The sequence below is a fragment of the Vidua chalybeata genome, chromosome 9, assembly GCF_026979565.1.
Source record: "Vidua chalybeata isolate OUT-0048 chromosome 9, bVidCha1 merged haplotype, whole genome shotgun sequence".
NCBI classification, from domain to species: Eukaryota; Metazoa; Chordata; class Aves; order Passeriformes; family Viduidae; genus Vidua; species Vidua chalybeata.
Window position 1 is genome coordinate 22734385 of NC_071538.1, and position 15228 is coordinate 22749612.

The 15228-nt window shown below is 38.3% G+C and overlaps 1 protein-coding gene across 1 annotated transcript in view; it reads right to left on the reverse strand.

Annotated features, from left to right (window-relative positions):
• Positions 1-15228, reverse strand: part of DPYD (dihydropyrimidine dehydrogenase) — a 339118-nt gene that overhangs the window by 122170 nt on the left and 201720 nt on the right. Inside the window, exon 14 of the mRNA XM_053950943.1 lies at positions 9307-9471. Coding sequence (XP_053806918.1) covers positions 9307-9471 — 165 coding nt within the window. The remainder of the gene's footprint in view (positions 1-9306; positions 9472-15228) is intronic.

Sequence of the window (15228 nt, forward strand, 5' to 3'; positions counted from 1 at the left end):
AGCAAAAATAAACAGTTTGCTGGTAGAACTGCATCTACACTAGGTTCTGCCAGGACAGCAGTTAGATGCCATTTTATTTTTAGTATTCCTAGCCTACATAAGTATGTGAGCAAGCCTTTTAAATATAGACCTAGCCTTCATATTTTTCTTCATTAGAGCTCTAGCAGAATGCCTAAAATGTAAACCACATCACAGAATATACAGAATATGGGCTACAGGAACAGCATACACTTACTACTTTGGTCATGTATACATTTGTTTTCCTATCATTATTGTAATACAAATCTTGTAATATAAAAGATGAAAAAGCAGAATTATCTAAATCACATACACTCAGTGCTTCATAAGAGACTAAAATCATATCACAGACAGTAAAATGAATGTCAAAGGTGCTGTGCATTTTAAAAGACTGAATTCTATAATTTAGCCAAGTGCCTATGGAAATTAGGAAGACATATTTAGGGGATATATATTTTGCACAGGTAATCAGACTAGCAGAATGTTGTCATTTTTACAAACCTTAGATTTTAATTTTGATGGGTTGTTGACTTAACAATTTTAGAATTTTGCCTTTATTTTAACATTGATTTTGCAAGATTGCCACAAGGTCATTTTATCTCCATCCAATGGCATCTAGATCTTAATATTAAAACAATAACTACCCAGAAAAGGGCATTTCCCAGGGAGTAATGACTGACTGGGAGGAGTTGATGGCCTGAGGCACTGCTGAGGGCCATTAACCCTGGCCAGTTATTAATCTCCAGGAAATGCCCTGCACCAAGGTTGTTACTGCTATTTTAAGCACAGATTGAGGAGGCGAAATGGATATCTGAGCATACAGGGGGTTTAACACATGATGCTATTTCTTTTGTTGCAGTTTGTGGAGGACATTTCTACAATCTACACTCCTGATACCCAACCAGATCACACAGATCATTTTGAAGCACTCCATTGTACACACAGTAACTCACCAAACTGATAAAACAATTGGGATTTTTAAAAGATTGTCTTTTCCCTCTAAATAATAGTCTGCATGTTCACACTTTAATAAGATGAACAGAAATATGCAACTCTTCATGTCACTGTCAGCAGAATTACATTCCAGAAATATCTTTTTAATCATACTGTCTTTATGTTTAGGGCATTTCCTTTGTCAATACTCAAAATGAGCGCTCACATATCTCTGCAGAAAGGAATTTTTAGCAGCAACTGCCAAAGCACATCCTGAAGCAGCTTCAGCTGATGCTAGCCATTAAGGAATTTGTCTTTTCCAATAATCAAGCAGATTGGGTCATTTTCTAGGAGATGGTTGGTGAAGTATTTCAGAAAATGCTTTGATTTTCTCCTACTTCTTTACCCCAAGGCTAAAGTTTTAAAGATGTGTTCATAGTCCACAAAGAACTGTGAATTTTTATATTTCCCAGGGATCAATAAGTCACTTTTTAAATCAAAAGTATATTCTTAGCATATGTACAAATAGTCTTCTGCCTTACTGAACTACTCACTAGTTTTCAAACCTTAGCTGTAATAGTAAAACAAAATAAGGCATGGCTTTATAACATGTCTAGGAAGAAAGTACAGTTCTGCACTAAACTAGTTCTCAACACAGTTTCTCAACAAAGCAGTAGTTTCCAAGTGCAAAACATAAAAGACCTCACATTTTTCCTCAAAGTCCTAATTTGTCACCACAAACATGTACATCTGAATCATAAACTGATTGTAAAAATCTCACTGAAATTACCATGTGGTTCTATTTTTAGTTACGAATTCCAGTTTCCAGCAAGAGATATGTGCTTTCCTAAAATAAAATTCTCTCAAATTGATGGCCAGAGTATGTGTTTCTTTCCACTTCTTTGCCAGATTAACAATCATATTTTTGAAAAAATTTAGAATAAAAAAACCAACACTGTGTGAATATTGTGCAGTTGGCATCAAACATCATGACATGTACTGTGTGGTCATTTGAACATGCATGATCAAATACTGTAAATTTTTAGCAGATTTTCTTGTATTACTGTATGTAGGATTGTCTGAGGCGACCCTCTGGAAATGCAGTAAATCTTAGTAAATTGAAAGTAGTATTTGAATTACAAACCCCTTAGCACATAATTTCAGACTAGTACAAAATATATCTATATCTCAGCTTCTGTTCAAGTAATGTAGTTACATGCTAATCAGGTTGTCAAAATGTAATACAGGAACAATGGTCCAAAGGTTGAGACAGGACTGGGAGGCAGAGAGAGCTTCTGATCCTGGGTGCAAACCTAAGAGCTCCTCTTTGTGCACTGACTGTAAATCCCCAGGAATGTGTTACACAGCTCAGTGCCCCTTCTCCCACGTGCACCAGCAGCAGCTCCCTAGGGCAAGCTCACAGTAGTATTTCCCAAAAAAACTTGCCCAGCTTTTAAGAATTGCCTGAGTCAGAGGTGATGCTTTCAGATAGTTTCTCCAGTATGTTTTTCTCAGCCTGTGTGTACCTCTGGGACTGGCAATGCCCCATGAGTATGAGCTCCACAGCTGCCAAGCCATGTGGTGAAGAATCTCCTATCACTCATTTCCACCTATCACCCTTCTGGTTCCAACCCAGCAAGATGTGAACCACAAAGTGTATTCAAAATGTGAAGGGAAAAAAAAAAAAAAAAAGAATCAGCTGACATAGTGATGGGTTTTGCTTTGTGTTCTTCCTTTCCTAGAAATGCTGTGTTTGATAAGCTTTATTTCAATGTTATTCAGCATTAAGCTGAGATTTTCATAGTGCTCTCTTACTGTAACCCTAGTATAGCTAGCTTGAAATCACTCACTGTACATATAAATTTATCATTGGCTTTTTCTCATCTGCATACTAGTCGCATTTCTTTTCCCTGGCAGTTCATTGGCAAGTCAATCAGTAATGCAAGATTCTCCACAAACCTTTTTGTCAGCTCTCATCCTTATCTCCCTACATAACATCAGCAAAGTTTACATTCTTAAAATTTTCTCTCTTTTCCAGATTGTTAATAAACATTTTAAATAGCACAGAACATAGTACAGATCCCTAAAGAATTTTCCTGCAGCTCTCTATCCATTGTGAAAATTGGCTATTTATTCCTTAACATTGTTTCCTATGTTTAACTGGTTATTTATCCATGTAGGTTTCTTCCTCTAATCTTACAATAACTTAATTTCTTTCAAATTCCTCAGTGAAGGACCCTACCAAATATTTCTGGAAATCCTAGCTCACTTTTATCACCTGAATTTCTGCATACCAGGATAAAAGATGTTAAGCCTGTAGTTCCCCAGATCTCTCCCAGAAAAGAAATATTACATTGACTCCACACCACTTCTCTGCTACTTTTCAAGGCTGAAGCAGTTCTGCTATAGCAAACATGACTATCAAAACATGCTGGTAGATGAGATGATAGATGACAATTTTCCTGTATTTTCTCTTTTTTTTTTTTTTTTACTAACACCTAAGGGTCAAGGAATGAAAATTTACACCACTGTATTTTTTAGCTCAGACCCATCTCTATTAAGATTCAGGTAATGTGAGGTTTAAGCAGATTTTATATGTTGTGGAAGAGCCTTTCCAAAAAAATTTCCTTCCTATAAGCAAATGTGATCTTGAAGACACAACACATCAACATTTCTGTTACTAGCCTCTGGTTTTGTTCACTGTATAAATCAGACTTCTTGCTGAATTCCTCCTTAGACTGAACATAGGAAAAATGCATCCTGCTGGCTCACAAAGAGCTGAACCAGGATCAGGAGCAATGGGGACACCCTCAGGACGGGGGAAAAGTGAAAGCTTCCCTGGAACATGTAGAGGTATGTTGTCAATGTGTCTGCTGTTCTTTTGGGGCAGCTTTTTTCCTTCTCTTTTTTGGGAAGCATTTTTCTTTACTGTTTTTCATCCTTCCTTTTTCTTGTGGTGAATGACAAAGAGAAAAAGGAGATGTGGTCATGTGTTCCAAGATCTCTTCCTTCCTACCCACCACAGTAGTCACTGGAAATGGAGGAGTTATGGCCATTCTTGTGCTCCACAATCTCTAGGGCCAAGTGGTTTCATTCCTGGCAATGAGTGTGAGTGCCTTATTCCAACCTCACCTTCCCTTTTCAGCTAGGATTTCCTCTGATGTTAAGGGAATGGGCCTACTGCCAGTTTTCTGTAGTGAAAGGGATCTTTTCCATATGGTGAATTTAACAACTGCTGTGTGGGTTTTTTCACCGCCTACCAAGCATCCATGATGGCTGGCTTTGGGAAGTTTAAGCTGCAGCAATAACAACTTCTGGAGCTTTTTTCATGTGATTTGTGGGCCCAAAATTCAGATCAAACAACCCAGGTAGCTCTTCTGCACTTCTGGGAGTGTGCAGGCTTCTAGGCAGCCCAGCTTGTGCTTCTCTCCCCTTGCGCTCTGTCCTTTCCAGGTCACATGGACAAGCGTCTGGACCTTCAGCAAAGTCCTCTGATAAGCCTGAGAATGCACAGAACGTCCCCTCCCCATTAAGATGATGGGTTGATGCTGGTACCAAGTGAGGTCCACATGGGCATGGCCCTACCTGATTGTGTAGAAATGCTTTATTCCAAGATGGTAGGTGCTGAGCTTGTCAAGATACATAAGATTTATGATATGGAGATACAACTTAGTAGGTATTTGGAGTACAAAGTATCATTTCTCTGTGATGGAAAGGTAAAGCCATCTACTAGGCCTAGGAAGAGCAAAACTATTGCTTTTCATAATCTGAAGCAAGTCTGTGACTGGTGTCTCAAAATGCAAATATTATGTACAACATCCCACAGGCCTCTAAATACTCATTAAAAGCAAAAGCTATAATAATACCTGAAAAAATAAATTATTACTAATACCTCTAGTGAGAAATCCAACTTTGACCTTCTCACAGTAAAGGTGTGAAGCCTATGAGTCCTCTGTATCTTAAGTTTTCCACCTAATGTACCTTAATTTTAAGTCTCGAAGGAGATCTACAGCACTTTTAGATATTCTGGTCAATCCCTCTAAGTAACCAGATTACAGGGTCTACTATTAGTGCAGACTTAGTGAGGAAAAATGTTTAAATAAATAGATTAATGTTGTTCCCAGTCTGTAGACGAAACCTATTTTTAAAACCTGAGCTGGTCCAACACAAGATTGATATGTAGGACACTTCAGGGGTCAAACTGGCAAACCAATCTAACCTCCCCATGCAAAATATTCAAATAACTGATGCAGGTCTATTTCTATTTACCTTATAACTTCATTTCTTTGAACGTTGCATGGTTCTGCAACAAAATTTATTTGCAGGAGCAATGCACTCATATATGCCTGTTAAGATTTTTCTTCTTCTGTAGCCCTTTATCCTCTCCTATCCTCACAGGGTAGAATTAAACCAAATCTGGATTTGTTATCTAAATTAAAAAAAAATATATATATCAAACCAAGAACCCACAAAGACCAAATCCAAACAAAACCAGCAACCTTATTTCATGCTTCTAGAAAAAAAAAATTCATAATATAAAAACTAATTGCACCATTCCAGGAGATTAAAAAAAACCCAAACAAATCCAAAACCAGCAAAAAACCCCCACAATGCTACAAAGAAGATGGTTACCAGCCTGGGATCCAGTGATCTGTTCTCACACACTCTCTAGCAGGGCTACTCCCAGCAGGTGTTCCTGGGACATTCTGAACAAAATGTTGAACAAAAATACATCTTTAACAGCTTCAGCCCTGAAAAGCTGCTCTCTGCTGAGTAACTGTCAGAGAGACTGTCAGCAACATTCCACAAGCAGCAGAACAAACATTAAGACAAGAGTTTTCAGCTTAGTTTGGGGGTCCACGAGTACTTGCTGTTTCTAGCAGAAGAGGTTTCTCAATTCAACGCATCATGACACTGATATCTGAATCACAGATTCAGTGTCACAGCTGACAATCTGGTATCCTATGCACATTCCCTGGAGTCATGCAGGAGATCAAACTCATTTGTGTTGAGCTAGGAGGCCAAAAACTTACTTTTAAGACTTGAGTATACTAACATAGCAATATTAAAAAAATATTAAATTTGGCATCTTCTTTCAAGATCCCAGTTCTTTCTTGTGGTACAAATTTCTTGGACATTTGCTTGTTTGTGATGGACTTCTTTTATTCTGGTAGGGAATGACATTTCCCCTGCAATCTATTTCATGGAGTGTCCTGTCAAAGCCCTTATTTGTACTGCTGTGACCTCCTGCATGTACCCAGACCCAAACTAATTTGCATATTGAGGTTTTTAATTGATTTGCTTACCTTATTATCATCTATAGGGCACCAGTTATAAGAAGGTGTAGAAAGACTATTTGGAAATTGCGTTCATCCCCTCTTAGTGTAACCTTGGTGTACATTTTTCTGCAGAGGAGTATTTTACTATTTTCAAACCTTGCTCTTTTCAAGCTTATTCTCCTCAGTTCAAACGCTAAACAGATTACAGCTCCTTGCTTTACCAGGTCACCAAGACATACTGCCACCACCAGTATTCACAGTTCCCAGCACAGATAATGGCCAAATTGTAGCTATTGTCAAGTATGTGAATATAAAATTTAAGCAGTAAGTTCTTCTCCCAGGCTTTACAACTTGTTTCCCCAACTTTCTCAGCCACTTCCCAATGATTAAATTTGGTAGACATTTGCTAACATAAAAGCAATTTTTTTTCTGCACCGTTTTAATTCCTGTTCATATCATTAGGTGAGTTCTACTTGGCTGAATTTATATTTCCTAGGTAAACTAATTTCTGGAATGTACCATACTCTGTCATTTTTTCAGCCACGTTTTGGCTGAAAAGTACACCAATACACCATATAATCAGGTATTTCCTTGGTGAATAAAATATAAAAGTGGGACTTGTTGTGACATCAGTGTTAGTTCTTTCATCCCACTAACTAAAGCACTTTATGGCCCAGTTATGAACTGACATTTATGCATTTCCCACCTGTGGTAGGTTGGCCCCAGTAAGCAGCTTTTGATAATACTTTACCAGGTAACATACAAAATCCAGACACCTTATGCTTTCTCCTCTGCTTGGACCCTTACAATATTTTATTTGCTGCTGGTGGCACTGAAGCAAGTTTCTGGTGGTGGTGGCAGCTTCTCCCTCATCCACTTGAAGTGGATTTGGGGTCAAAGGGAGGAGCTAATAGAAGAGCAGAAAGGGAAAGACTGCCAGTCAGAGATATTTGCAAGCTACAAACAAGAATCAGAAGACAGAAGAGACAAAGAATGAGGCCACCCACTACAGGGGTTGAAGACAGCACAAGAGAGATGCTAGTTCCTGATTTATAAAGGCAAAATGCCACAGTTAAGTGTCATTGCCCACGAAGCTGTGATAGGTGGTCCTCTTCTGCACAACACATTACATAATTCAGTTTACATCCTAGCCTCTGTTGGGGGAATTTAGCTGCCCTTTATGGTTTGCTTCTTCCCAATGGCACAAGATAGAATGCTGTTGTGGGATCATTTTCTAGAGAGGTGGCTATTTTGCTCATATCCTTTTCATCTGTAAGGTAAATCTTACTCTGACTTACTTGTATTTCACAGCAAACGTAATTATGTGCAACTTTTGATTTGCTTTTAAAATTTGCCTTAGTAAAATACGTTTTTTTTATTGCAATCACTTGTGCCCTCATCTGTTTGGCCTTCATTTGAGCAGAAAATGTCATTCTTTGCTCATTAATTAAGTTTATGTAAACAGTTCTCAGAAATTGGTTTTGGTTTTAATAAGAGATACAATGTTGAAAAACCCTTTCTAGAGGAGTGAACAGCAATTGGGTGAAGAAAATTCTGCGAGCTGTAATTATACAGAATATCTCAAAATAAGCACCAAGAGATTTCTCCTCTGAACAAAATTCTGTTTTCAGTTAGCAACAAATTTACCATTATAATTATATGACAGTTCTTAGATGAGTTCACAGGCATGTTTTAAAAATCCCTGTAAGCAATGCCAAGGTCTACTGCTGGGTGCTGCTTCCCCTATGCCCACGCAGGCATTACCAACCTCAAAGATGCCACAGTAGCAGCCATAGCCAACATGCAGAAACGGAATTCACATTCTCAAAGTAATAACTCACATATAATGAGGGATGATCAGAAGATGTTCACCCCAGGAACTCTGGAAGAGTGGGACTTCTTCATCCCACACACAACGCTAGGTCTCAGAAAATTCAAATCTTCCTTTTGAAATGCTGCTAATGCTTTTCCTCATAGAAGAGAATGGTTTGATCTCAGGCATAAAGTGCTGTGAGGGATTTTTGGTGAAGACTGCAGTGGGATAGCATTCCCGCAGCAGAAATGGCCAACAGTCTGCCTGCATGCAATATCCAGGACTTTTACAAAGGATGTAAAAATCAAAATTAGGGAATAGGATATTATCTTTGAGTTCATGCTTTCATTATGGTGAAGCTCAGTCACAGTAAATAAAGTGACGAGAATATCAGCGAAGAAACACACAGTCCACTCACAGGGAAGTAGGATTTTAAACATGCAGCACTCGTACTGTCAATATGAAATGTTTAAACACTTTCATATTTGCTGATGTGCACATTTAAACACCAGGAATAAGAAAAAAAATCTCTTGATTATCTTCATGTCTTAATATATTCAGAAATGTTCACTTACTTTGCTCATAGTTGAAGCATGGAGGTAATAACTTCAAGATAGAAGATATGCAGGCTCTGCAACTGCTAGTTCTATCCATTCAAGATAATGATTGAGGAGAATTTTACTTTCTACCTCGTTGTCCTTATTCACAAGAACAGTAGCTGAAAACCATTTATGCCAGCTAGCTGGTGTCATTGCTCCCAGCTGTGATTATTACCTTGCAGAGACAGATATTCCCCACAGCCAAAGAGCCTCCAACAAAACTCTATCCTTGTGGTGAAGTATTGGGTTTTTTCACCTAGAGTACTCAATTGTTTATAAAAATACTATAAGCATCTTTCACATTTGCATTAAGAATGAAAAGAACACATATTCATTTTATGATCAAATTCAATTCACAGTGGCAATTCTTATTATAAATTACATATGATCTTAAACACAAAATTAGTCACAACAGAACTGCTGAGTCAACTCTTTCCTTTGATATTATGTATTTGAAAGTAAACATCAGCCTAATTAAAAAATCATGACTGTCCTCTGCATGACAGCAATTCCACAGAATTTTCTGTCATAAATATTATTTGGATGGGCTTTACTGGTTTTTAACAGTGTACTTGTATGTCAATAGAACATGTGGGTTTCATAGACCTGTAAACTAGAGATTCCAAGTAAGGATGTTGCATCTTTATGATTAAGTGGCACTTACATGGTTTGGAAAGTCAGCCTTCAGTTCAGCAATGCTTTTACACCAATAAGCTGCTGTTTTCTCGCTGATCAGTTCAATGTTTAGAAAAGAGCCTTGGCCTGGGCCATACAGAGGACCTGAAGTAGTTCCACGCACAATCCTTGGAGAAACATTGGTTACAATATCCTGCAAAATAGGAAATACTTTCAGATGGATTTTGCAAAGTGAGGTTTACGTTAATGATGTATATCATATAATACAAGCTAAAATGTGCCAGGTGTTTTAAAAAAAGCTACAACTATAGGGCAGTTCTCTAAATTAGCAGATTCTCCAATTAAATTCTTTACATCAGAGGAGAAAAATGTTTGCTCTGGGTGTGAAATGGCATGATAATTATAAAGAAAATGCCAATATTGTACACCTATGAACTGCCATACAAAGTATCGTCCAAATAGTGCTTCTGTGTTGGGCAGAAGCCACACAAGAGCTTATGTGGAAACCTGTGTGGGCCTCAGTCATGTCCCAGCAGACATGGGAACTATCCTCCCAAAGGTGGTCAAAGTCCCTGTCCTACAGTCATGGGTGAAGCTCAAAGAGGTGCAGCTCACCAGCCCCTCTCTGCTGCAAAGGCACAGACCAGGCACCAGCAAAAGTACACCACTACATCAAACTTCACAAATAAAACCATATGATTAAAAGAGCTAAAAATCAAAACACAAAACAAAAAAAATAGCAAAAATAAAGATTAAAATTGTAAAGTATGACATTTCTGAAGGTCAATGTGAGGTTAGCAAACAATTTTGAAACATGTAGTAAACACACAAAATGTTGACTTGTTTAGTAGTCTTAATTAAGCTGCAATGTCACTAGATCTATATTAACAAAGAACCATAAATTCTGACATTATTTAAAACTAAAGAGAAACATAGATGGCAAAATGTTCCTTTTGCCAATTTCCAATTAAAAATAATTTTGAGTAAAGGTCATTTATTTACAAACGTATCAGAATTATTTGTTTAAGTACCCCTCCTCACCATCTTGTCATTTTTAGTGAGATAACATGAACCTCTATTAGTATATAGCAATTAAGGTAAATTTACATATTTTAATTAAGAACCATCCCATATAAAACAATTAGGGTAATAGGCATACTAACTGGATTTCATAACATTTGGACGTTTTTCCAGCTAGATAGACAGGAAACCTTAATTAGCATTAATTAGCACTGATCTGCATATGTTTGATAAGGCATACCCTTGCCACAAAAGATTATTTATTCCTGAATCTGCCAAATGCTGCAGTTACAGAGGATAAAGGGACTTTTCTTCACATTGTATGTAAATTTGAGGCAATCTTAATTTGCTTATAAAGTTGAATTAATTATTATACAGTAAATATGCACTAATATTTTATATTGATAGATAGTTATATGTTCATTTACATATGTAAATATCATACAAGGCAATCTAACCAGTTCATCTATTTTCAGAACTAGTATGTCTGGAACATGGACACTACATTAATCCCCCATTTTCCTATTAAATTATTTTCCTTTCATCACAAAACCTTCACCTCCCTCTCAACATTTAAGTTATATTTCCAGAAAAATAAATTCAGAACACTTTCTGAATTTATGCAAACCAAAACCATACAGCAAAATGCACTCCCCTGGCTCCCTAAACAAATTACAAAAATTGCAGTTTATGCAGAGGAACCATTTGCATCAGTTTGCTCCACATTATCCTCTTGAGCATTTCAGTCCTTTGAAATTGCCTCAGAGGAGCTTGTGCTTTGCCTCCATGCTAGAAAGCTGTTGGTGCACACTGGCCACGGTGCCCTGTGAGCACACAGAGCCAGCGACCCGCGTCCTTCAGGCACAGGGAGCACGGGGGCAGCTGCAGGGGGAGTCACCCTGACCACGCTGCAAGCAGCCAGGGGCTGCCCTCTCCCATGCCCCAAGCAGTCAGCAGCTATGTAGCTACTGTAGCATGGCACTAAGCCTGAGCTAGCAGCCTGTCTGCTGGTGGGAATTATTACTCCTGGGTTTAGTGCAAATTATGATGATGTACGTGGTCTGACTTCCATTTTGCGACTCGCTTGTGTGCACGTGTTTGCCAGATAATGCGTGGAGCCACCAATGGTCCTGCTTGTTATCTCACTATATGCAAGCCTTGGTGTTCTTTCACTCAGTTTCATTTTACTACAGGTAAGAATTCAAAGACTGAGATACTACAGCCTAGATTATACCTCTTGTGAGGCTCTCTCAAAGCCTCAGTCTGCTTACACGTAAAAACACTCTGAAGTTTTCCTATCTGCCTTGGGTCTCCAGGCAATCTCTTCTACTTCTCAAAGGAGAGACCCTGGCTTAGACTCTGCAACTGCTGTTGACACCCCACAGCTTTGACACACTCTTTCCCAGAGCTCAGTTACAGTCAACATCTGAGTGACAATTTCTCTCTCCAGGATCCCACAGAGCTGAATCAGGGAATGCACAGACTTTGCAAACTGTCTCAAAAGCAGCCATTCTTCACTTTAATGACCACGAGAGAGACACAGAGCCATATGAAATAGTAAACACACATATATTTCTCTGCCTACGTTTCCTCATTGTTGAATTTTCCTTGAGATTTTGTGAGATCCGCTTTGGTGCTCAGGGACCTTCCCCTCCCATTCCCCAAAAGCACAGACTTTAGTTTCTTCCAATGAAGAAGAAGAGGCTTCCACTGCCTCCCCACTGCCTCTGTGTTTCAAGACCTCTCTGGTGTGTCTGTGTATCACTTTATCTTTCCTGACCAAGCCATTTCTGCTTCTAAAAATCCTTCCTGGCTTTGAAATCCAAACATTACCACCTGGCTGCTTTGTCTTGGTTCCCTGTGGGAGGGATATGCTGTCCTTATTTAAGCTCTTGTTCCTCATTTGCCCCTCCTAGTTAAGAGTAAACTAGATGGAAAGAGTCTGTAATGACTGACACTCTGGCACTCCTCCTGTCTCTTGTTAGCACATGACAGCCCCAGGCACAGGGAGACTCACAGTTCATGGAAACAAAATGGAATTTATAACTTATGTGATGATTCAAGGAATCTGTCTATGTACATACAAAATAAAATCACACAAGTGACAGAATAGAAAATTGTCTCTTTGAGATGAGTGTGAAATACCTACACAGAACTTGCCTTACCAACCTCTTCTCTTCATCTTTTGTCTCCTGCCATGGCTATGAGAAAGCTGAACAAGGGAAGAGTTGGCCAAAGGACCTATTGGCTGGGCTTAGCCAACTTCATGGCCCTCGGTTTTAGGAACGAATTTTACATGGTACCACAGGTTGTTTCACTATAACAGGAAATTCTGGTGGCTGGCCAATTGCTATTGCAGTCTCCAAACCCAGCAGGTAATGGCAGAGTAGCTGAAGTAGCCCTTGTGCTCCAGTCCATGGGGTTTGTGACAAACCACCTTCTGGAGTTTTAATTGAACACTGACTTCTCCTGTTCGTAGGAATTGTGAGGCCAAATGCTGACACTGATAATTCATTTTCTTTACTGAAACTCCAGTTTTTTCCTTTTATCCCAACTATGCACACAACCCTTTTATTGTTAATAAAAATTACTGTGCGCATAAAAAGCCACAACAGAACCGAAGCGAGAAGCCTGACAGGAAGTACTTCAGGGCTGAAACTAAAAACTTTATTGGTTCTAAACAGAGAGATGACCTGAGCAATGAGTTGGTCTGGTTCCTGCATGCAAGTGAAAGGAGAGGTGCACATACAGGTACAGAGGAATGTCTCCAATGCCCAAAAAAAAATCAAGTATCTAACTCCCTCATTCAAGGAAGGCAATGTACAGTCCTTGAGAAAAACAGCACAGCATTTTCATGTACTCTGAGGACCAAAGATAGAAAACTTTTAATAAGGAGAAACTAGGGAGAACAAAGCTTGTATCTTTCCACACTAAAAGACAAAGCTGGGGAAAAAAACAAAACCAGAAAAAGAAAAAAAACCAAACCAAAACAAAACAAAAAAAAACCCCAAAAAAACCCCCAAAAAAAAACCCCAAAACCAAACAACAAACACCTGAAGAAATAATTGGCAAAGGTAACAGAAAATACCACATAAAATTACTTTGTTTCATGGGGATATATTGCAATTCAATGTGGACTTGGGGATTAGGGAAACTGTATTTGGTACTAGATTACAGCAAAAGAACCTGGTCTGGGGGTTAATGTAAATGAAGAGAAACAGTGACAACAAATAGAATCAAGGGCTGACTGTGAATCATGAATATTTCAGTTACTGAATTTTTTCCATGGCTTCAAAAGCTTATTCGTTTCTCTAGGAAAGCACAGCAGAAACAATCACACTAATCCTGCAAATATCTCTAGTTCAGGACACCACCAAAGAAAATGGTGTTACACACATAAAAGCACTAATTTATTGCTGCTTTTGGATTCCCCTCTCCTGTGTATGACCAATTCGGGTATTCTAGTAACTTGAGACTGACTTAATTTGCATTACACATATATTTCTGTTCCTGTTGATTAATTAATTAACATTCTGAAAAGACAACCCAAGGCATTGATCAAGCCCCATTTGCTCTAATAATCTCTGAACTCTGCAATCAGATCACTGAATTCAAAACTACTTAAGTCTAATTGGCTGGGAGATTTGAGACAACAGTTTAAAGATAAAGTCTAGACATTCAGCAGCTTTTAGTCAGCTAAATTTATTTAGACATGTATATATCAGTCCATACCTTACTAGTTATTCTGGATTTTGCTTTGCTTCACACTGTCCACATTTGCAGTTAGTAATTGCCACAGATTTTTGCATTGCAAAATCTCAACCTATAATGCTGCCTACAATGACCAATGAAAGCAGGATAGCAGGGGCAGTTCAAGTTTTAGGGCATCCAAAGGGATGTGGGGCACAGTGCTGGATCATGCAGTAAGTACATGCATTGTGTGCTCCTCCTAAACCAATCAGCTGAGAAATAATTTACATTGTGAATATTAACATTGTCATCTGAGGGCATGGAAGCTAATGACATGTAGAAATTAATCAAGCCATTCACCTCTCTCTCAGACTTATTGTTTTAGGGGATCCAAGAAGACAGCTCTTCATTAACTGAGTTCACTTTTTATTTCATAATTATGTCTCCTAGAAACTAAAAAAAAAAAAAAGAAAAAAAAGAAGTATTTGGAGAAAATGTTTTAAGAGGCCAGTTGCAGAAAAGCAGTCTCCCAAGAGTTGTGCCACCTCATGCCTATTCATTTGATGTAGTTATACTAGGCAAATACAATAAAAGATATATAATAATATAATAAGAACCAAGAGAATAAATCTGTATGATTTTTCATATCAAAGCTCTGATGTGTTCCTATTGATCTGCAGAGCTCAAAACATTCTTTTTCTGCCCAATTTTTTTTTCAAAATATTTCTGCTAAAAGTATGTTAATAAACACTTGAAATAACAGGGTTGCTGTGGGGAAAAGAGGGGTAAAATTAAAGAAAATTACAAAAATTGCAGTTAATGTACATGCTAAGGGGGGGATGAAACAGAATATGGAGAGGAGTGGAAAGTTACAGACACAGTTATAACAGTATGGAAAATTATAGGGAGAAAATGTGGTTGCTACTCCCCAGATGGACTGCAATCAACATACCCAACTTCCCACTCACAATACATGCTCTGCCCAAACATAAAAAAATAGTATAAAAGTAAGTTAAAAATGGGGAGAAGATAGGGAATATTCCATCACAGCTTCTGAGGGAGCCTTCTTCTCCCCCACAGGGATGCCTATTGGGTAAGAACTGTATTTTTATGCACATTGATTGCCTCAAGCTAGCTTTTGTTAGGAATTAGAGCTTATCCATGTACTGCTTTGAATACAATCTTGCAGCCAGACACTATCACCAGCAATCTTTGAACTTTAACCTGTCACAATCTTCTA